General features: G+C 40.3%; 1 protein-coding gene across 1 annotated transcript in view; it reads left to right on the top strand.

The window, feature by feature from the left end:
* Positions 1-8,699: 8,699 nt before the first annotated feature.
* The window catches only part of clybl (citrate lyase beta like), a 66,542-nt gene continuing 50,750 nt past the window's right edge, over positions 8,700-24,491 (top strand). Inside the window, exon 1 of the mRNA XM_062432269.1 lies at positions 8,700-8,743. Within this exon, the coding sequence (XP_062288253.1) occupies positions 8,700-8,743 (44 nt within the window). The remainder of the gene's footprint in view (positions 8,744-24,491) is intronic.

Here is a 24,491-nt window from a genome sequence, read left to right as displayed (position 1 = left end):
AAATAATGGGGCCTTGAAATGTAAGCTTAAAGTGCTGCAAATTCTTAAAGCAAAGCTTAATGAACACATGTGCATGGATCAAAACCTATGAACAGAAGGTCAAACAAAAGATGTCACAACAACTGCTATGTTTCTGGTTACTGTTCCTCTTCACTGATGTTACCACAACATATACATACTACACTTAAACAAAGCCTGTATTCATCTGTGGCCGGTGACTCAAGTCTACGTTTGAAGATGTGGCCTTGTTCTGCGGTCCATGCCGTGGCAGGTTTTCAGGTCATCTGAGGCGATGTGCATATTTTGAATGTCATCTCGGCTGTTGTATTATTGTTTTATTCACAGGGCATGGACTAATTTTTTCAACAGCTCTCTTCATTGGGGAGCAGACTGACAGTTGCCGTCATTGGAGTGATCAGTCTGTTTCTTGGACTCGGCTGAGGCCATTTGATGTATATTAACAATAATTGGTGCCACCGCCACAATGATGTTTAGTAAACCTTTGTGCTATTTTCCAGAAGAATGCCCATGAGGAATTTTTGAGTAGCTGCTCGGTCTGCAGAGACAGATGGGAGGACTGCTGTCCTCTGCAGATCAGAGACACCACGACCTAATCATCATTATCACCTTAAAGAACATACAGTCTTTCCCGTTGTCTTGTTGTCTCTTCTGATCAGCAGAAAGGCTCATATCCACCACACACACTCCAGTATCATTACTGTAACATTACATCTATTGAATTATATAAAGACAAAGTCAAAAACAATGTGGCATGTGTTCTTAAACAACTGTAAGATAGCTATAGGGTATCATTTTTGAGTGAGAATTTACCTGTCATGTAATTGTGACATTATGAAAAAAGTCATTATCAAATTAGGTTTGATGAATATGTGGGTCATACATTCATTTACAATTACAAGCAAATAAGTGCAAGTAAATGCAAGCCAAATGTTACAAAGCCTGACACCTTTTGACATACATTAGTAACAACAGTTACAGTACAAACAATACAAACACAATTAAACAAATGATATTTTATGATGATATTTAGATGTTACTTAGTCATTCAAACCTTTTTTTTCTCATCAACTTCAAGTCATTTCTTGTAATGTCTTGTCATTCTGAGAGGATGATGATGCATGACCAACGCTTATCTGTGGGCTTGTTTCTGTGGTTAAAGTACAAGTTAGTTTGTTAGGTTCCTTGTTTTCTGGCAACCAGCGCTGATGCAGTGAGGTGGCAGAGTCTCCAGTTCCAACATCTAGCAGTGACTCCAGCAGGTTTTGAGTCTGCCAGATTCTACAAGTGAATGAGAGGCAGATGTGTGGTGACAGCACTACGCTCATTAGGCTGAATCAGTGTCACACTGTGACAACTGGCCAACTTGAGGCTTCTCTCGTCACTCAGTGCTTACTCCATTCAGCCAAGACCAGCTTGGACTCTCCTGGACCTCATTTGAAACCGTGAATAGTTCTAGGTTCTCTCTTTTGCCTAAAATGGGATCTTTAAGGTTAGAGTACTGCCTGCTATGCTGCCAAACTCATTCCCTGGAATACACCTTCTATAGCCATAATATTGCTTTAGAGTCTTAACCAACTCCTTCTCTGCTCCAATCTTCAGTCCCAGCACTCTCCCTGATCAATGGTCTACCCCTGCTACACAATCACAGCTGTGTGGTCAGCTCTTGCCCCTTAGGACCTCCGTCCCTGGGCTGAAGTTGTGATATCTATTTCAGTCCACTAGAGACCAGACAGCCACCACTGTGGCTCCAGAGAATTCCCTGTCCAGCGATTACTGATGGTAACACTCCGCTCATATGCTTTAGCATCACCTGTGTCCAAACTGCTTAGCATCTGATGGGTCGCTCTGGGCCATTAAGGCCAGTTTGCAATTATAGATGTGTGGCTGCTGGACACAGAAACAGATGTGCTTTGATCTATTTACGGTAGGGTGGACGGGGGGGTCATTACAGCTTACTTCCATGCGTGGGTCAGATCACGCACCTCTGACATCCCTTGTCTTACAGTTCACTTGACATGCACTTGTATTTTTCAATCAGCAAAAAGTTTAGTGATGAATGGGCATAAAGAGAGAACTGCAATAGCAGCTGCTTTGTGTGTGTGTGTGTGTGTGTGTGTATGAGTCAGCACACATACATAATCAAGCATGTGTGAATGTACAGCATGTGTGTTTATGCATTTAATCTGCATGTGCCAACCACAACCAAGTATGTGTGGAAGTGAGATCTTGTTGAATGGAAACTCGGAATGATCTTGTTGCACTAAATAAAAGGGAACCAATTCAAGCCCCATCTGTTAAAGTACCAAAATTTACCAAGGGGCAAAATAGTTAGTGTTGCAGTAAATTTTTAACGCCTTGTCTCCTTTTTTCCCCCTCAGCTTGAAGTTCTTTGGGTGGTGAAAAATGGAAAACAAATGTTCTGTTGACAGCTTTCTTATGCCCAGGGTGTGTGAGTATTTATATCATAAAGGTGCCAACACATCTTGGTTTTACAGGCTGACCATCGCTAGGGGGAGAAAAGAGGGGGACAAAGGGGGGGTTGTCCTGTAGCTCCTTCTGGTAATTACTAGATCAGTGATGAATAGGCCTTGATAAGCCTGTGACAAATTAGCTTACAACTAAGTCTGCTGTGGTGTGAAATTCTTATTCATTTTAAAAGAATTTAGCTTTATTATCAAAGTGGGACATCTACAAATGGACCCTGCTGATTGCACATTGGGTCCTGGTGTGACTACAGTACACTCTGGACCTGGACTGCAATAAGATTAAGGCTGGGTGTACTGTAGCTCCTGTTCTGCTCAGGGCTCAGTAATAACAGAATTCCGCTCCGAGTTTGAAGTAGAGCAAGTGTCAGGAATATTCAGTTCCACAATAATTTTCCTTTCCTGTCACTTGTCTTATTGTCATCACTTTGCTTATATTAAAAATTCACGGGTCACTTGAATGGCATTTAGTGCTTGTCTCCAGTGTACTGCATGCCCGTGCTAACTAGTCAGTTGTGACCACTTTTCACAGCAGCAGCAACGCCTTGGGCGAACTGTGATTTCATAATGTTTATGGTGTCAGTGGCAAGCCTGACGGGACAAATGGTAATAACTCCACCGCCGATATGAATAATGAATGAACTCATATAATTTCATAAATCAGATGGGATGTACAACATATGGAAATAAGCATATTCTTGCCACTGGGTTTCACTATTAAATAAAAGCACCACATTTGAAACCTCCATAGTGCTGTATCCTGTATGATATAGCCTGAAGCATGCTATGGGAACGCTGCCTGCTGTACCATCACAGAGGTGTATTCGACAGAGTGCACAGAGGGAGTCCAACATTGACATTATGCTGTAAGCAGGTCTGTCCTAAGGTGAACCATGTGTACACAACTTTAGGTCCTCTCTGATGTAGGTGTTTCTTGGCCCGCCAGTGTCGTGTCGTGAGGCCACCATCCCACTGTGTTTGTTCTGTGTGAGTGTACTGAGAGGAGCACTATGGGAACATTCATTCATAAACTTACACCCAGCAGAGCACTGCCTGCATAGAGTTCATAGAACTTGAAAGATTAAAAAAAACAAAAAGGCTATTCTGTCTTCATATTGTTGCACCTTACGCTTCCTCACAACTCATATTTGATCATTTTTATCATCTTTGAGACTAGCGTTCGTTTCAATGAAGTAAACATGTTTATTTATTGTCAAATTATCCCCATAATCACTGAACAACAAAACCTAACTCCCTCAGCAAAATAACGATGCCCAAGAAGTTAATATGTCTGGCTGGACCTGCTCATTAATTCAGTTAAATGAAGTGAGAGAGGGGGAATCAGAGTGAACCGAACAGGAAAAAAGCCCTTAAAACCATTTCCTGTGGTTTGAGTAACTTGCAGAAAAGTCAGAGGCTCCGTATTTGTTTCTCCCTCTCTTGTTCTCTGTATTTTCTGTCAATGTGAACGCATACTCATCTGATTTTTCTCATTTTGGTTTTCCAGACATGTCATTTTTCTTTCCTTTGTAGCACTGCTCCTTCTCTCCTTGTTTCTCTCATGATTGCTGGGTCAGTAACTTGGCGGTGGACTGGGTCAGGGGGCGCAGACTGGTTTTGTCCACCAGCTTTGGGCTGTGAAGGCTAATGCCTCCTGACACTCTCAGCTCCATCAGTCCCGCCCGCATCATTCTAGTAATGCAGAAGTCATCAGGGCCTGGGATTGCGTGAGGGCTCTCATCTGGAAACCCAAACAACCTTAACCTCATTGAATTCCTGTTGAAGAATGCAAAAAATAATGAATGGATTAAGTTGCTACTTTGTCTCATTGGATTAAAACCATATTATGTGAGATGTATGTGTTTTTGGATGTTTCCATATCAGAGATCTGGTATTGCACAAAAGATAAGGGATATTCAAAAAATATTTGCTCATCCTTAGGTCCACAAACATACACTACTGAAAGTGCAGAGGGGATGTTGTAATTTTTGTTCAAAGGCCAAAGTTTAATCTGGATTGTGCGGCCTCTCTAGCTGGTGCGCTAGTCTTTTCCAACCATACTCCACTTCCTTTACAGGCACTCAACTGAATTGTTGCTTAACCTGCGCAGTGACCCTGCCACATGCTATCTGCTTCCCTCTACCCCAGACCCTCCACTACACTATTCCCCTTGTGGGCAAGGGTTTTGCACTGCGTCAACCAGAGCCACAGACTCGCAAAGGGAAATCCATAAACCTTGTGTTAGGACAGAAAAAAAAAAGTCAGCATCAGTGCTTACTCATCTGTTAAAAACGGAGTGATCTGCAAAGTTTGTATGAGAGGGTTTTTGACGGTGCCCTGCTGCTTTGTCAGTGCAGCACATGCTGCAGGCACTGGCATCCCCTATTGCCTTCCAGGTCATTGGCCAGGCTCAGCAGGAGGTGGGCTTCTAGCTCCATGACACGTCCCTGATTCACAGCTGGATCCGTAACAAGGTATCATAGCAAATGAGTCGGTAAAACATCACTGGTTTGAAGAGCGTGAAAAATTGTCATAATATCATTTGTAATTCCTGATCTGAACTGCCGTTTGTAGGGGAGAGATATGGCAAGCGAGAGAGAGAGAGTGATCTGGTAATGAAGGGGTTGTATTCCACTTCAACATCTCCACCAGTCTCGTCCCCCTCTCTTCCCCGTCACCCCACAGCCTGACCCCCAAACTGATGCCTGAAGGGGGGAGATCCAAGCTAATGTAAGGAGGCAATAATTAAACATCTCGTGATTCTCGGCCAAGTGGCTTATAGGTGTTGCACTCTTAACATGAGAGCTTTATGACACGTTGTCCCATTCTTGAATGTTGCTCTTGCTCCTCATTACACATGACTCATGAGTGGTGATGTGTCAGATTGGGCCTGTCCTGGTCTGTTGCAGTGATAGTGGTGATCAGACTAGAAATATTACATATGCTGAAAATGTAGCACAGTATATGATGCTTTAAACATTTTTTTTGGTAACAAAATAAGCACTAAAATACCAACGTAGAGTACAATGTATTATAATTTCATTGTATGTCTTTTATGAATAGACAGCATTTAATTACAGTATATGCTTTCAAATATTTGGCAAAAATCCTTAACTGTTTATTGGAACAACTTCAAAAGAAAAGGGCATTCTATTACAAAACTGTCAGTCGTTAGAAAGCATGAGTATGTTTCTATTGTTTCATTGTCATTAATTAAAACCTTTATTTGCATAAAGCACATGAGTCATATTTAAGAAAAAAATGTTTTTTTGCTAATGCATGTGTTATAATTGTTATAAATTTCAAAAAGGAAAACATTTTTTTTCTTGAGAAATAATGCCCACACTATGTATTATGCAATAAAATTAGACACAAACCCTTATGATCTTTAACCTTTCTATGTTTAGAGTACAGTTGGCTGTGAGGCTGTGTGCTGGTTTGATGGATGCAAAGAATGGACAAACATCAGCTCCCTGTAAAACCACAATGGAGACCTTGGATCTAAATGTCATGGTTTCATAACGGATACACTGACATTTGTGTGATGGGATTTAGCCATGGGTTAATATAGCCATTGCTGGAACACTGCATTGATGTCCATCTCACTCAGGCTGTGAAGTCTATCTCACCATTTTTTTTGGTGCCCTCACAGAAGTTTCTTTCAAAGGGATGAATTGGATTCTATGCTGGTTAAAGCCAATTATTTTATCAGGGGAAAAAAAACTGTTTGATATGTAGGTTTGTTTTATATGATGTTAATGTGCCTCAGGAGCTGTTGAGATCATTCTTTTTTGGTGAGTGTTGGGCTTGGGGGTGGGGGCTGTTGGGGAAAGCAGGCGATCAGCATTAAAATCAGAGCCATGTAAATCTAATCAATTATACAGTTTTTCAGATAAAATGTTGGTAAATCAAAACACATTTTCGAAAAGTCACAGTATAATGAGAAATTCAAATTGGAAACAGAAACCATTTGTTTATTATAAATGCCAGGGTGAGGTGGTGACTTGCCATCCATAAATTTCGTTATCCTTTCATATTCCTTTTATCTATGACTACAGCTTTGGCACTCGTTCAAGATTTTAATGAACCCAGACTTCTGAGGCATCAAGGCCTAGTGATGCATTGTCCATTTGGATCAGGGAGTACAGAGGGGGGACACAGGCAAAAAGCTTTCGCCTTTGACATAATATTTTATATTCTATTGCCTTACAGGGGGTCATTAGGTGATTGCAACATTTAAAAACATAACAGATTGACAACAATAAACACATATTCAGCATATATCTGGAATTAAATGCAACACTGGTGATGTTGTGTGTGTACATGTGTGTGTGTGTGCGTGTGTGTGTGTGTGTGTGTGTGTGTGTGTGTGTGTGTGTGTGTGTGCGCGCGCATGTGTGCAAGGGGTGACTTGAATCAAAAAATAATTTTCTGTGCTTTATGAGGACACAGAGAACCCCCCTGCTCTGGCGCGACCTGGTGTCGGCTGCTTTCTTCGGCTCAGAGGTTCCTAGGGGAGACCAGAATGGAAGTTGAGCATCTTGCTGTGATCCAAAGAAAGTGTGCCAAATGCTATCAAAACTGGATTAGTAGACAACAATTGTGTTCGATGAACGGAAGGGGGAGGGAAAGAAGTAGTTTCCAAGTAACCCATGGATGGAATTTTCCAACTCCACTGCATTCATATCCCATGCAGGAATAGATGTGCACATAAGAGCCTTTGTTAGAGTGAAATCTATATTTTAAAAAAATATGAGTTTTCATACATGATCATGTGCAGTATTTCACATTTACTGTATAAAATACAAGTAACTATGCCATCTTAGATGTTGTGAGCTAGGAGGAAGAGTTGAAATATGTTTTTCATGTGTTATCAGTCTTTAGGAGAGAAGAAAAAGCATTGATTATGAATATGACTTATCCAACAAAATTGATTTGGAGAGTAAATTATAGAAGATAATCACATTACAGTATAAAGCACTTTGAACTACACTAGTCTGTATGAAAGGTGCTATATAAAATAAAGTTTGGTTGGTTGATTGATTGAGTATATCACTGGTTCCCAACCTTTGCCACAGGTTCCACTTGTCTATTAATTATGCACAGTTAATCCACAGACTGATGTTCCCTTCTCAGATCATTTTTAATTTGGAGGCCAAAGAGGTAAAACTTTCCAGTAATTCGCAATAAACAGCAAACATTACAAAAAGGTCTGAAAAAATAAACAATAATAATTTATGCAGCAGAAATATATTTTCCCCCATCTTGTTAAAAACTGTGTAACCAGTGACCTCTTGGGCAGGTCTTGACCATAGGTCTTGACCCACGTGTTTGCAACCACTACATTATATAAAAGAAGTCACTGGTGTTTAGGCCATGAAAGTACACTTTCGAAGTGGGTGTACATGATAAAAAAAACCTGTCGGGTCTGTGATGTTAAAGCAAGAATGATTAACATGGACTTAACACAGTTTTCTCTACAACCTTCATACAATACAGTAGTAAGTCCAGCAGCATACTCACATTTAAATACCCCCACAGCCCCAATGGCTGTCCTCTGAATGCTGACATTTGGAGCAAATCCCCTGCTGACTTAATCATGGCAAATATTGCGTGTCATTTGTGCACCACACTTGGACCTGGCTGATGGTAGTGGTAGTAATTCACCACTGCTGTGAGGGGGAACTCCTGGGGTGACGTGTCTTGTGCTCAAGTCTCTCTTCTCTCATTCCTTGTTATCCCTCCCCGTTTCTCTCTGTTGCAAGCTTTCAGCCTGTCTCTGTCCCTTCTGTCTCCAGACACACTGTGGACAGGGACCATGTATGATGCAAATAATTCTGCAATCTAGTGAGTTAACTACTTATAACCAACCAACCAAACAAACTAAAACACATGCATAACCACAATATAACTAATTATGATCATCACCAGTAATCCATATCAGTTTTCATTTTCAGGCGTTTTTCAGGCTTGTTTTTTCTGAATGAATCTACATTTTAACATTAGTATTTGTAACCCGCTGCTACACAAAGCATCACTACTACTACTTGCATGCTGTTTACTTTCCCATGTGCTACTAGTTGTCCAGAGCCCGCCCATCTTTGTGCCATGGCCAATCACATAGCTGGAACTGGCCGAGGGCTCTTCTACAGCCAATTGCTGCTCGCTATTTTTTAGCACGTCACTCAATGAAACATGGCGGCGCATGTTACCAGAGCTGTGAGACGACTTTTGCCTCAGTAAGTCAGAGTTTATGTCTTTATTGTGCGTCTCCTTCATCCACATTCCCGCAGTTGAAGTTCAGAAAAGCTCACCCGGTGTCACGACGACGCTAATTCTATCTAATATTGTTTTTTCTCCGTGTGACGGTGGCAGCTGTTGGTCACACGTCTATTGCTTTGTAGGCTGGGGAGAAGTACAACAGTTAGCAACAATGTTTTACAAGGTTATATTTGTTTGTCATCTCTGTTACGTTTGTCAAAATGACGAAGCATACACTTGCTTATGTACGTACTTGTCTGCTACTTCTTGAATGAGTCGAGAAACGCTGGCATTGTGCACAAAATATACAGTACATAGCTTACTTATCGTGGCCCTGTGCAGTACAAGCTGCTGGGGAAAGTGCCGGTGTAAAAGGTTGCCAGTAAAACATAGTGTAGTGTGATAAGCTTTTCCTTCTTGGGGTGTCACCTTGTGGTCCGTGTGTTTGGTGGTGTTACTGTGCAGTCAGAGTGTAGCTCAGCCCACCTGACTGTCATATTGTCGCATAGCTACCATAACTTTTCTACTCTGGTGTTGTCTAATGTTGAGTAGGGCGTTCAGTTTTGTCTTATTCTGTTTAGGCCTGCAAGTAACCATTATTTTCATTATCAATCGATCTGTTGAGCCTTTTTTGCAGTAGTCTGCTCAAACAACTGAAAGATATTCAGTTTACTGTTGTAGAAGTAAACTGAAATAGTTTCCAATTAATTTAATATTCGTAGTTAATTGTTGCAGCTCTAATTCTGGTCTTTCCATGTTGCTTTCAGTGTAGTTTCTCATACTGAACAACTTTTGTTTGATTCCATGTCATTACACATTTGTCTATTATCAAATGACCTGTTGTACAGTGGCTGTTGTACAGTGGCTGAGAAAGGTCAACGCAGCACAATTTAAAGGAATAGTTTAATATTGTACTTTATATTAATATTTTAGGGAATGTGCTTATTTGCATTTGTTAACCTAGCGTAGCATAAAGACTGGAAGCAGGGGTAAAACAGCTTAGTGAAAAAAAATACCTCCACCAGGTCTTCTAAAGTGCTCCACATCACATGTTGCTTCTATTATGTTTAATTCATACACAGACAGAAATGCAAAATGGCAATTTGTGGTTTTAGAGGCAGTTATGTACTGTAACTGCTTCTTGATGAACACCATTTATCCATCTGCCGGCACTTCTGTGCAGAGCGTCTTTGGCATTAGTGCTGGTTGCCTGGCAACGTTACACTGCAAACATGACTTCAGGATGTCCCTGCACCTGGCTGTTATTTGTTTTATCTTTTTTCTGACAGTATAATTATGATATCTGTGAAGAAATTTATGCCATGTGGGACAATTTATTTATTTTTTCATTAGTCTTTAGTGTCTTCAACTACTACAGTCTTCTGTAGGACTCCAAGCGTTTGTCTTTTACTGCAAACAATATGCACCAGGCTGCATTTGTGTTGTCAGTTTGGAGAATGCGTTCCTTAATTTGCTTGTGTGCATTTTGTAAATGAATTAGACACATACACACACATACACAAACACACACAGGTGCTAGTTTATTATTGCAGCCAAATACAACAGCCCTGTGAGCCTACCTCCATGATGGTCATAATGTTTAATTTGTCCTGCAGAGAGGTGTTATTTTAGACAGGTGTTGATTTATTTTATGATCTTTTTGGAGGTTGTGGTGCTCTTTAGTTAAGTATTACATTAGTATACTGTAAATGACAGCTACCTCATTGATTGGGTGGACAAAATATTAAATACCCCTCTGCAGTAAAAGTATTACTTAATGTACCCAATATTCTGAAGAATTTTCCTTTCCAAACTACACATATAAAAACTCTATTGACAACATTGATTCTCAATTTAAAATGTTGACATTTTCACATTTTAGTAATGGCATGGCAGACATGCAGAGCAATCAAAGATTTTCTTCTCTGCTTGGTACTGAGTTGCCTCACAGTTCTCATTTGCACATTGTGACTTGCTCAAGAGCTCGTCAGTTTAGTTTAATGACGCTTAATTGAATTATCATATCAAAGTAGCCAAAGCCAAGATTAAGCCAATCAATAAATGAGCCAAACTTTGTTCATTTACATAAACCTGTCTCTTGAAGCAAAACTCAGTGCTGTATTTAAGTCTGACAGAGTTGATTTGTTAGTTTGGTCATGTGATTTCTACATTATAAATATAAGATTCGGATATTTATTTTTATCATGCAAGAAAAAATACCATCCATCTTCTCAAATGTGATTTTCTTCAATTTATATCTTTGTAAATTGTTAATAAAGAACATTCAATATCTCACAAATACAAGTACTCCATGTCACATATTTAAAAATCCAGTATTGCCATAAAGGAGGTCTGCTCATTGATTTGCACAGTAGCCTCATACAGTCTGAGATGGTCTAATGAAGGGGTGTGCCACATGATAATACTGCTAAATCTTGATGCAGAAAAGCAGCAATACAGATGTCTGGAAGTGTATGTAATGAAAGCTTCAGTCAGACAGGCCAGACTGACAGTCTGGGATTAAACTGTCAGGGCTTAACATCTATACAGATGTTTCTCAATGAATCATGATGTCCTACTTACCAAAGGTTTTATGGTACTTCATAATACAAGATAATGTCATAATGTTGTAATACTTAGAAGTAATGTTCTCATTGAAGGCTTCTGATAACAAAATGAATGTGTAAGCAATATCAGACTAATACAATACAAATCTCTCCACTTAATCATAAGAAGATGAATTTCTAGGCCTTTAGAGTATGATTTTGTTGTTCTAATGTTTAAGCCAATCAGCTTTTGGATCAGGTGGTTTTCTTGTGTTTCCCACGAGGCCCTGGAGTCTTGCAACTGCGTCCCCTGGCTCGGAAAACCTTTGCCGCCTTGATCTTGTTAAGTTATTTTTGCTTATGTTTACATAATCAGAGTCAGGATCAAGTCAGACACAAATCTAACCCAAAACCTAATATAAAAACATCATGAATCTATTAATATTTTTGGACTTTTCTCTTTATATTTGCTTATTTGTGATTTATGTTATTTCATGAAAAATTTAATTAATCTGAAAAGTAACTAAAGCCATTAAATGATAGTAGTGAAGTAGGAAGTACAAAATCTCCCTCTGAATTGTAGTGGAATAGAAGTTTCCAGCAGCATGAAATGGAAAACTCAAATAACTCAAAACTGCAGAACTTGAGTAAATATACTCACATTCCTGATGACACCAGGCGATCATTAACAGCTGGTCGCGACCACACATCATGACAAGTCACATGATCATGGCCTGCATATCACATCTACAAAAGCATTACAGTGTTTTAGTGACTGGCTTAATAGTCAAATATGTCCTCTTATTGAGTCACAGTGTAAAATAATGCAAACACTTCAGTGTGTGATGGTAAAAAAGCAGGTGAAATGTGATTGTGGTGACTTTCTATAGATCATCACCAGCTGGACACGTCTGCACTTAACAGACAAAGCTAGTTTTAAGCTAAGCATTGATCAGCTGCATTTTGCTGACTGCTGTCAATACAGCAAATCCATTTACATCAGTGACTCTAATGAGTTATTTTAACTCACAGCACAGAGCGGCAGCTCTATCGCTCGGTCTACTCCTCTAAAGTATCCCTTGAATCTATCACTCTATCTCTATCTGACCCCATCAGCTGAAATTATATGGTAATCATATTTATATTGGTAGGTCTGTACACCATATCAGCAATATTGTTCTCACAAAAATACCAATACTTTGATGTCAGTACTGTTTGAATGATACTCGTTAGTATTACCGTTGGTTAGTTTTCAAAAATGAAAAGAAAGTGTGTTGAGTGTCTTTCGTACAGCTAGTTAACATTACCATAAAATCTTTTAATCACTTTGCTTCACGACAATTGTTTTATGTTGTGTATTGTCTGTTGATGTTAGCCAAATTAACAACTCAAAATATAACAGGCGGAGGCAGCAGCAGCGTCTACAGAGGCTTAATCAGTAACAGGAGGTTGGACCAGAACACCTAACCTGCAGGTAAGATGAGACAAAGTATTAAAACATCACAAAATGATGATATTGCGGTCGTATCATTTGACAACAAAACAGTGGTGGTTCGGTGACTGGAAGTGTTTTCTGTGTGACAAGAAACAAGACAGGAGTCCATTGATAATGTTAGCTAATCTTTGTTGAGCCTCACTAGCTGTTTGCCAGCCACTAAAGCTCTGCTGTTTTGATGTCAAACGAGTTTTAGTCTAACCTCCTTTTACTGATGAAGCTGCTGTTGCTGCTTCTGCCATTGATGTTTATGCTGAGAAGTTACAGTCAGATGTTTCGAGCAGCTTCACCCCTGCTAGGTGTTGAAATTTGGTATCGAATCACAAGAAGTTTTTAAATACTTGATAGTATCAATTTGGTCGGTGCCATAAAAATATCAAATTTTAATACCCAGCTGTAAGGTCATAAGATTCAGTGAGTGATGGCTAGCAGTCAACATTGTCTATAACTCTTCTAACTTTTTGTAGATTGCATACAATTCACATAGAAGGCATAGTGATAAACTTAAAACTAATCTTAAAGGACCAAGATATAGTGGTATCTAGTGGTGATGTTGTACATTGCAACCAACTGAATACCTCTCCCCCTTCCTATCCGAACATGAAGAACAACCTATGGTGACCACGAAATTCGTGAAAAACTCAAAAGGACCTTTTTAGAGCCAGTTTTTCATTTGTCCTTTATGTGCTACTGTACAAACATGTGGTTCAACATGGCAGCATCTGTGGAAGAGGAACATCTCCCTATGTACTAAAGGGCTCATTCTAAGTGATCAAAAACACAATGATTCTAATTTTCATTGGATTATACACTGATTAAAACACACGTATGGATATTATTTTTGATATCTGCCAAGTCTGTTCTGCTAGATGCCACTAAATTATACACACTGCACATTAAGAGTGTTGTGTTTATTATTCTCGTAATGCGTTTGTACTTACTGGTCAACAACATTGTGACAAGTGGCTTTAATTCAAGGCATATGAATTTCCAGAGGCACAAAGCTGATGATCCTGCCAAATCAGAGTGTGAATTGATTGTCACGCCCGTCTGGTGTGTCTCTGTGTGTTTGTGTGTGTGTCTTCCGTTTGTGCTTGTGGTGTTAGTCTGAACAGTTAAGAAATAAACATTTTCTCATTTTCAGTAGTTAACTTAGCATCCAATATTTTCCTGCAGTAGTTCTAATTTATTTTATAAAATGAGAGTATCTCTCTGGATGTTTTGTAATATGTGATATGTAGATTTGCATACAGCATAATCATAAAATGCCCACTTTCCTGGAATTCATAAGGGTTTTTTACTGGTGATTCTGGTAAGCAGTACTTACATGGTTAAATGCAGCCTCTCCGATAGCAGAAACTAGGAGAGGAATGTGTGTGCTTGTTTTATGGACAGCCTAGAGCCCTCGCCCTGGCACTGGCGGCAGACTGCTCTTTGTCACAAACACCCTCGTGTCAAAGATGCAACAGCATCCTGGAGGAAGCATTGACTGCTGCTATGAAGTCGACAAGTGATGAAAGTAGCCTAGAGGTTGTCAATTAAGAGAGCCAAGGCCTGGACCTTATAAGTTAATGGGCAGTTTCCCCTCACAGGGCCTGCTAGGGCTTTATAGCACAGCTTATAAAAACCCCAAGTGTAATGCACCCCTATAACGTTTTCAATTAAGAGAAGGGGCATAAAGCAGCGCAGACACTTGGCAGTCATGCTAGAATGTTTATAAAGTGGCATTTGGCATAAATTGGGAGGGGAATTTTCAATTGCCCCAGTTGTTTTAAAGCAGCAGCTACTGTGCAGAATTTTATTTTGATGGCACTTCATGCTGACTGGAAGCATTACAGACTTCCTGGTGTCTTCCCATTACCAGCTCTTTTAGTTTGGTCATATGGATGCACAGCCTGAAGTTTAAAAGCCCTGTCTCCTCCGTTGTTAAATAGATTGGAAACAAGACAAAACAACATTTTCATATCCACTTATCATACAGTCTTAATATTAGTACAGAGTAACATGCATTAATCAATTCACAGTAAATTGGAAATGTAAAACTGTCCTACAATACCAAAATAATTTACATGTAATGCAGTTAAATAAAATAAAATTAAACAGTATACACATCATTTTTTTTGTAAACATAATTATAAACCACAACCCTCTTGTTGGCGATAGAAATAAATGCTTTTAGGAAATCCCTTCACTCATCTAGTGTCTTCTGCGGTCGACTCGGCTTTGGCTTCCGGTAGAAAAATAAATGAGTGTTGAATAAACACCAGTGTGTTGACATCTCATTTCCTCATTGATTGGTGGTGGAAGCCGAGCTTGAGGTGTGTGGCCATAATCCAATCAAGCAAGTAAACAACCATGGGGACTGTGTAAGTAAATTCTTCAGCTATGTGAGGGCGAGCAGGTTGGCCGAGTAACCCCAAATCCCCTATACTGTTTAATTGTTTATTTTATCTTTTTACCAGACACATTCTTGGCCATTGCCTCACAGAATGAAAGTTTGAAGCTTCTATGGATTATTTTGAAAAATATATGAAGCACTTTAAGAAGCCTGTCTTCCTCCTTTTCCCTTTTTATATCATGTATTACACAGTTGAACAGGAGACATTTTATTTCATCCAGTTCATTTAAACAGCACCAGCAAAGCATATGAAGGGTTTCAAGTAAATGACATCAGTGCACCAGTGCCCACAGGGGCATTTTGTTTACACTTCTGTCATTTTTGAGCCAATGCATCAATAAATCGCTCTATTACCTGTTGTTGACCCAGATAAGCTTGCCTTTGAAATTTGTTACAGGGCATTAAGTTAACACATGTTGCTGTGTGAAAACAAAGCTCTGGCGACTGGCATGGGGAGCAGCTGAGTAAACGTGGTGGAGGGAGCAGTGTGGAATGGCAAAGAGAAGAGGCCTACACTTGTCTCAGGGCCGGCTAAGGTGGATCCATACGGCCAACAGATGGATATGTTACTCTGTATCCCCCAGAAGAAGAAGAAAAAAAAAAGGGTAACCCAAACAAGTGTCTCTCTGCTCTAGCACCAAAGCCTTTGATCAACGGCACATCTTCAGCTTCGGAGTAGGACTTTTTCAGGACCCCAGAGTGCACGTAGAATCGCATCTGTCTAAACACGGCCGGGGAGGAATGTGTGAACAATGCAACAAAAGAATTTTGTTCTAGAAACAAGGGGCGGACTTGGCTAACGGGTGGTTTGTGTGGTTTAGAGTTTAAGCGTGGTGGTCGGATTAAATGAGAAGCTGGGGAAATATTCTCTGTTTTTAATGATAACACAAGTGGGAAACCTGTGTTTTTGCTTTGTACAGATGTGAGCCAATACAAGTGTGGTGATGAAATCTCCACAGGAATATAATCCTTTTTTAAGAGCGGTGGAAGGTGTTGAAGAATTTTGACACAGCAGTGTTTTGTAACTGAGGATATTTGTTACAACTTATGTAAATGCCTTTTAATCAACTTATTTTTCTGCTGCATTAGTGTGTTCCACATCAACTGCTACAAAAATCATAGGTCATAGGATGTAGTGCCTTATCCTAAATCTACCTTATTTATGTTAAGAATCTGGTTACATTGCCATCAATTTTAATTTTACATATTACACAAAGATCTCCACATGAGAAGCCACCCAATTTATTGTTGATGGCCATGAAAAGCTGTAGCCTGTGTTGACCTAATTTTTGAACTGTATCAGCATTTATTGTAGGTATGACTAATAATTTCTAATAGCCTCTTGGATGAGGGTGTTGGGCTGGTATAGTTTATCCCATGTAGCATTAATTAGGTAGCAGTCAGAGTTGTGTGTGGGCAGGATATTGCTTCCAGGTTTGGAGTCAGCTCTTTTTTGTCAGAAGGCCAAAGGGTTTCTTTTGGCTACTAAATAGATACAGATCTGGGTTCAATTTACACTTCCTAAACCTGTGTAACACTACGTTTGCATCACCAACATTAGATCAGTTGTTAGTTATCAGAGGAAAACTCTAGTCATGTCCCATTCTCCTTCTCCAGGGTGGTGTTTTGGTCTTCTCACGGCACTGAGGTTGGCTCATTGCCATGGTGATGGTCGGCTAGTTCCAGGGTGATGAGGTGTAATTTACCCAGCATTTCCTGTCTGATACAAAACACACTAATGGGTAAGGGCCTACTTTTATAGCCGAGTGTTTGTTAACCAGGCACAGCAGGGAGGGTTGTGTATGTCTGTGCGTGTGTGTGTGTGTGTTGTTCTGCTTTAACATGTTTGTTTAAGCATACAGTATGTGCACCTATAGGTGGGACCATCTGTAATATAGTACAGGGATCCATGCTGTGGCCACTTGGCTGCAGTTCTTGGTCTAACCCCTCGGTGTCAGCATCCACAGTGCTCTTTGTGATGAGGCCATTGAAAGCAGCTTGTGATCTTTGCTGTTGTACCAACTGAAGTTCCATCTCATGAATTTCTCTCATTAAATAGTCCCACACCGTCAAAGTGACTGTCCGGGAAACTTTGTGTGGAATATCAATAACTGCGCCTGTTTGATAATGTCATGCTGCTCAGACAAGGCCCGTTTTCCTCTCGACACTCGGAAACAAAAATAGTATTATTTTAAAGGGATACAATGAGTACATTTAATGCTAAAATATTGGTAAATTTATTGATTCATTGTTTGACAGAAAATCAAAGCTTTTTAACAATTTTGGTTATCAATTAAGTTTTTTTTTATCCACTTCAACAAGGTTTTTTTGACTGCTGAGTAAGCAAGTGTAAGATATCACACAGGGATGGGCAATTGTGATGGGCGTTTTGATATTTTACAGATGTTGTGATAAATGGGTAAATTAATATTCCCCAACTGCAGTTTCAGCTTCACTCAGTACTGTAGATGCACAACATTTAATGTCTGTAACAAACAGGGCACTGATATGACATTGAAAAGTACATTTAGTGGCCCTACATAATATATAATATACATTATATATTCAAGATACCTCTCAACTAATGATACAAATAATAGTACTAGATTTTGCATGGTGTAATTGACCCTAATCACTTTTTGTGTGTGTGTGTGTGTGTGTGTGTGTGTGTGTGTGTGTGTGTGTGTGTGTGTGTGTGTGTGTGTGTGTGTGTGTGTGTGTGTGTGTGTGTGTGTGTGTGTGTGTGTGTGTGTGTGTGTGTGTGTGTGTGTGTTCGAGAGAGATAGAAATAAATTTTTGATATTTCTGAATGAGACAAACATTGTCTCTCTAAAAATAAATAAAAATCATATTTCTGATTTATTCATGCATGCAGAGAAGAGTTGGCTGGTTTTCTTTTGGTATTTTGCCATATTTGGAACGGGCTTATAACTTCTCATCACATCACTGGCACAAGTTGCAGACAGGCAGCCTCCTGTTAGCACTAGACTTCATTAGAACCAGGTTTCAGTGGTACCACACACATTCAAACAGCGGGGCCATCTCCCTAGCATCAAAGGAGACTTTATACAAAGGGTTGTCTCTGTGTCTGTCTTCCCATCAGTGTCTGCTAATGATGCTGCATGCTGCACACTTTTTTTTAACATTGACACTCCTCTCCTCTATCACTCACTGACACTCTCAATCTCTGCTTCCATTTCTCTTCCTCTCTCTCTCATACACACACACTCTTTTTTTTGTGTGTGTCTTCTCTCTCTCTCTCCCTCTCCAATCGTGGTGTTTGTTTGGCTGCTGGGTTTTGTTTGTTTATTGTTTCCAGATGGCAGACGCAGACTTCATTTGTGTGGCTTTCAAGTTCCCAGAGAGCTTTTTACTGCCTTGGCTCAAGAGCTTATCCTGTTTCCTGTAGCCGGGCTTTATGATGGGCCCTTTATATGTAGCAACTGGAAACAACTGTCACTACCAGTATACATCGGGGAGAACAGGAGAAAGCCCAAAGAAAGTGTCTTTTTTTTCTCTTGTTCTTCTTCTGTGTGCTCTCCATTTGAACATCTTCATTAGTGACGGAAAAGTCAATCCTCAGATGAGGGTGATTTTTTTTTTCTCTTTCTTTTTTTCCTCTTTTCCCAGAGGGTGAACTTCACTGGCTTCATAGACTAAAAGAGAATGCTCTTGATTGTGTTCACCACTCTGCACTTCAACTGCATCATCAGCAGTCCCACTGAGAAAAAGGATACAATGTGTAAAACTAATGCTTTGTTGACATGACAGTTAGGCAGCTTCAGTAGTGATGAAGCTGGCAGTGTGTTGTTTTTTTTTCTTCCCCAAGACCTTGCTGAGTCTAGTCTGGGCATCATTAAGCACTGTGACATCACTTATTTACAGGAACCCAGGAGGGTGACTCGCCCAGTAAATGTGGGGGAGGACCAGTGCATGTCTTTACTCATCGGATGCGGTTTTAAGACGGAGCAGTAATCAAAGCTCTCAGCTATATAAAACCCACCCCCTTCTCCTTAAGGAGGCCTTTTCTCCTGGCTGCTGCCGAATGAGTGATTACCTCGGCATTCCAACCTGCCTAATCCCATTTTTAGCAGTGATTTAACACAGAGTGGTCAAAGCACTGGCTCTGCTGACCTTACCCCCCAAAAAAAACTGCTCACTGAAAGGAAATGTCAACCTGTTTTGCCTCATATTTGTTCGGCATATAAACAAATAAGTTGACTTTCTCAGGTAAAAGCCTTTATTTGGGGAAATCCAGTAAGTTAGCTGTGTCACTATCCCATTCTTAAAGCATTGAAGTCATAGCACGGGTCTCCAATGAAGTCAGCTGTAATCACAGGATAATTGAGAGCTTGTTAAGGATCTATCAGGGCGCATGGTGCGTCCAAAGCGTAAGACTGCCATATATGCTGGGAGTGGCAGCACAGTCATCACACTAACCTGCTCCTGACCCTGCACAAGGGGATCCAAGTTGAAGTGTGAGGGGATCCGACTTTAATGTTCACGTAATCAGTGGTGTTTGTGTTTTACCACCACTGAGCGCCTGGCTGGCCGGCTAATCTCATCAGGGTTTGGGCTCTGGTGTTGGGGTGAGGGAGAGGACAGCCTAGTATGACCCATATCTCCGTGCCAGGATGGCTACACTCAGACTCTATTGCGCAGTTCCATCAGAGTTTTACTACAAGGCCCTTTGCCAGGGTGCTTACTACCAAACTGTCTGGCACAACAAGATAATGCCTTTACTAATGCCCTCTAAGGACACAGCCACTCTCACTAAAGAGGGTTTGCATTTTTTCATCATGCCAGACTCTTTGCAACTACATCATAACATCATACAGTAATAATGGAGTGTAGACTGGCTTTACAGTAACAGGGTTCCATAGTGTTAATAAGTCACCCTAATTTATGTTTTATGGGGGAGTGCTTAATATTCGAGCTACTGCAATACTTAAATATTAGCCTGTACTTAAACCATATCAAAAACTGCAACTTAATTTTTTTGGTATATTTTTTAATTGACCTACTGGAGATGAATGAAGTTCTCTGAATTGAAGTGAACAGAGTTGAACTTCCAGGCAGACATTTCACTATTACATCAGAGCTCATCTACCAGCCTGTCTCTGCTGGTCAGGCTGCCGTAATCAGGATTTTTCTAACAAGATCACCCGTGGCGTTCACAAACAAAACTCATTAACTAGGCATGCAGTGGCTAATTTTGCTACAATGTCCATGCCATAATGACCAATACAATAATAACTCCAATCCCGAGCTTCACATAAGCATAACATTTTACTTTATAATCCTTAAAACTTGATAGAGGGCCACTAAAGTCACTGTTCATCTGTGTTTCTGTTTTGCAACATAACTCTCAGATGCTGCTGCCAGTCCTGCAGCTAGCAGACTGCACAGTCCAGCCTGAAGGTTGCCAGCTGATCAGGTGAAGTTTTGCCAATATCTCGCTCATTCACTCTTCGTTAATATAGCTCACTTTTTAACTGTAATTGACCTTGCTTACATTCCCTTTTCATATAATACAGTCCCGTGCAAAAGCATCCATAACAATGACTTCAACAACTAAGCAACATCTGTCTGGCAAAGACAGTGAACAGTGAACAAGCTTAACTTCGCAAGTCCTTTTGATTTTATGCTATTAATGGCAAAATTGGTGGACAGGGTTAAGGCTCTTACTATAATAACTTGTAATATGTAAATGCTATACTGCCTTACTGTAAGGTAACTTTCCATCACAACAAATGTGTTGTCTCTGTCTGCCTGTCACGTGAGGCAAGTGGAGAGAGACCACAAATAAACACCTGATAGACAATTGCAAATTCTATTATTCAAAGTTTCTCATTCATTTGATGGATTAACGACAATCCTGATTCTGGTATAGAAATTGTGTTATACTCAGGTTATCCAATTCTTATGTTATACAGAGTAAATTAATTTTTTATTTGTATGCAAGGCTGGTTTTTGATCCTAAATTGTGAAGAACCCGCACACAGTGTTGTTTTTAGTGAACTGACACCGTTGCACTCGCCCTGCTGCACCCATGGGACCCCACACACACACACACACACACAGGAAAAAAAAGTCAGCAGCTGGCTGTTTGATGGTCTAATTTAAACCAGTGGATATTTTTGAGCCATTTCAATCCCCTGACGTGTGTCTGTTTGTGTGCACGTGTGTGTGAGTGTGTGTATGTGTGGACACAGGGGCATGATAAAGGAAGTTCCTTTATGTGAGAGATGGATAGTTTTCCTATTTTGCTGTTAAGATGTTATTCTAAATATTTAGTTTTCCATTTTATGACACGGCTCGCCATTGATATGGATGCCAGAAATGGCGGCACCACCCTTTTGTGAGTACCTCATGAGCGGGCGGTTCACATTTATTGATGTTTCATCTGCCTCGCTGGTCTCCAAGTAAAGCACACAGCCAGTGTCTATTCACACCAAAACTCTGAGCCGCCACAGTAATGAAAACATAAAAGAAAATTTGTGCGTCTGTCTTGAAGTTCTTATGGTTCATCAGAGACGACACAACAGAGTCTAGGTGTTGTGTTCAGGGGATGATGAGAACTCCATATTGAAGCATCAGATCCAGTTTTGGAAAGGCTTGATGAGTCTGAACCTTTTAATTTGCAGTAATAATTAATACAGGATACTCAGACATCCATCTGGGAACATGTGTTTAGATCAAACGAACCCTTTAAGAGTTTATAATTCTCGCCCAAGCCTAATTATCACCTAATAGATGATGTGGCAACAAACAAGTAATTACTATCTCTTTTGTTGCTATTAACCTAACTCGGGAATGAAAACACCTCTGCGTATGGTAATAAAGGGTTAGTGTTAATGAAAATAGACCCCGGGTGCTAAGTGTTTGTAGATTTAATTTGGATTTTGACCTACCTAAGATAAATCTTTTGGTCTAAGACTTACTATTGCTGTATTTAAATCTTTGATATTCACAAGGTATGTGTGCATGATCAAACACAACATATGCTTATTATATCACCATTTAATATAATTACTAGAGAATGAACTTTTGTTTATGTAAATGCATAATCATAGCAGAGGTAGGCTGTGTATACTGTAAATCACATTAGCTATTCATCAAACACATCAGGTTTTTTAGATTGAAGATGTGTCACCTATACATTCACGACTGGTTCATTTGTACAGCCAACAGCGTGCTACGCAAGCTTATTAAATCAATAGATTAAGAACACGGCTTGCAGCGCTGTTAAAGACTAGAATACAGACATGCACACCACCGCACAAACACAAGCAGCATGGTAAGTTAGCTTATCTTTGATGTACACCGATTGACAAAGAGACTCCCTCCTATCAAAGGATTACAAATAAACTCCATTGAAAAGACTGATGCCTAAAAGGTGGCCTATGTTCTGTCTGTTTGTCTTTGTTTGAAATCAAGTCTGTTATGAATTAGTAGTTTGTGTTTCTGCTTTTGATCTGAAAGTACCGCATAATGCCAAGTTCTGTTTATTGTGGAATTTGTTTAGAGGTGTCCTCCCAGTTATAACAGCCATATTCACCATGAAAAGTGAACTATATATGCACTGAATCAGGCGGCAGTATGGGCCAGACCACAAGCAAATTGCCATGCCTTTTTAGTCCCATCTTCGATGATGCGGTACTTCCTCTGGCTTTTGTCTTCAGTTTGGGGCACAGCTGTCAGGCTAGGTGCTATCCACGCTCCCCTCCCAAAAACCTCAGGCCACGCGCCGCTGCACCCCAAACACTAAATAGGAGCATTAGACACACCATGTTAAGGGCTGCTGGTGTTTGAGCTGTGGCTGTGGGTGCGTGTCTTGTCCCTTGGCCAGAGATGTACGCATTATCTCTCTCTCACACACACACACACACACACACACACACACACACACACACACACACACACACACACACACACACACACACACACACACACACGCACACACACACGCACACACACACGCACACACACACACACACACACACACACACACACACACACACACACACACACACACAGAACTGCACGCCACACTGCAAAAGTTATCTACTGCTCCGTACCCGTCTATAAAACAACAGATTTATTCTTTTGTGTTAAATGTCCCATTGTCCTGTTATTGACTTGTGTTGTGTGTGTGTGTGTGTGTGTGTGTGTGTTGGCTGTTGACCCCCTCGCTCTGCTTTTAGTTTCCCCCCGCCCAGCTACAGATCTGCGCTGTGAAAATACCCACAAGGCCTATCTACCCATATGTAGTGTTGCAGATTTTGATTATGCACCACTGGCATCACACCTCAGCAGGGTATATCCAAACATGAAAATTAATTCACAGCTAAATGCTGCTATATGCAGTCCGAGAGGGAGAAGAGAGCAGAAATCAAACACTGGTTTACACTAGTGAGCAGCCCCGGCATTAAGAAAGAGAGCCTAAAGGCAGGCAGGGAGGGCAGCGTTCATTAATGTGCAAAGCAGCTCATAGATGTAATGGTCATTTCAATAGAGGGAAGAGCCCTTTCATTGAGGGGAATTTCAATGGGCATAAGAAATTGACCTAAATAAAGTAGATGTAAAATATTCCTTGGGCTGCTTAAAAATCAAGTTAATGAAAAAGAAGAATAAAATCAGCATAATGAGCTGAAATAGTAAACAGAGCTGAGCTCTCACGGGAGAGCCACATTGATCAAACCGACAGGAGAAAGTTTGGGCATCCTGGGGGCTCTTGTCCACCAACAAACCTCACCAGCATCAAACTACCACACTTTGACTTCTCCTATTTCCAAGCATGGAATATCGTGTATAAATCAACAAATCACCTTTTCTCAGTTTATTATATTTTATGAGGGTGAAGGTTTTCTATGGGGGTGACTTTTTACTCTAGCTATAGCATCGTTTTAGTCTGGTTGTTATGAACTTTAGCATGAAAGTACTTGGGCATGACTTTGTCTCAGAGCAATGCAAATGGAATTGCCCCCTGATGGTTTGGAATGCACCCAGCTGGCCTTTAAAAGGTGATAATTGGAAAATACAGGATGAAGCCTCAAAGTGGGAATCTTGTAGACTTAGTTAGCCATAGCAAAAATTAAGCACAGAGAACAGGAGAGATGTAGGAAGAAGATGTAAAGAGGAGGAACAAATACATGAATCTGTCAGGCTTTTTGCTCATCATTTTCTACCAAACTACCATTTGGAGTTTGTAACTAATCCTACAAAGCCACTTCTTTTCCCAGGAGTGTAGTGATAGTTGTTTCTAACTTCATTAGAAGACGCTG

This window comes from Scomber scombrus, chromosome 13 (genome assembly GCF_963691925.1).
Source record: "Scomber scombrus chromosome 13, fScoSco1.1, whole genome shotgun sequence".
Taxonomy (NCBI): Eukaryota; Metazoa; Chordata; class Actinopteri; order Scombriformes; family Scombridae; genus Scomber; species Scomber scombrus.
Note: the sequence above shows the minus strand (reverse complement) of the source record. Positions and strands in the feature narration are given on the sequence as shown.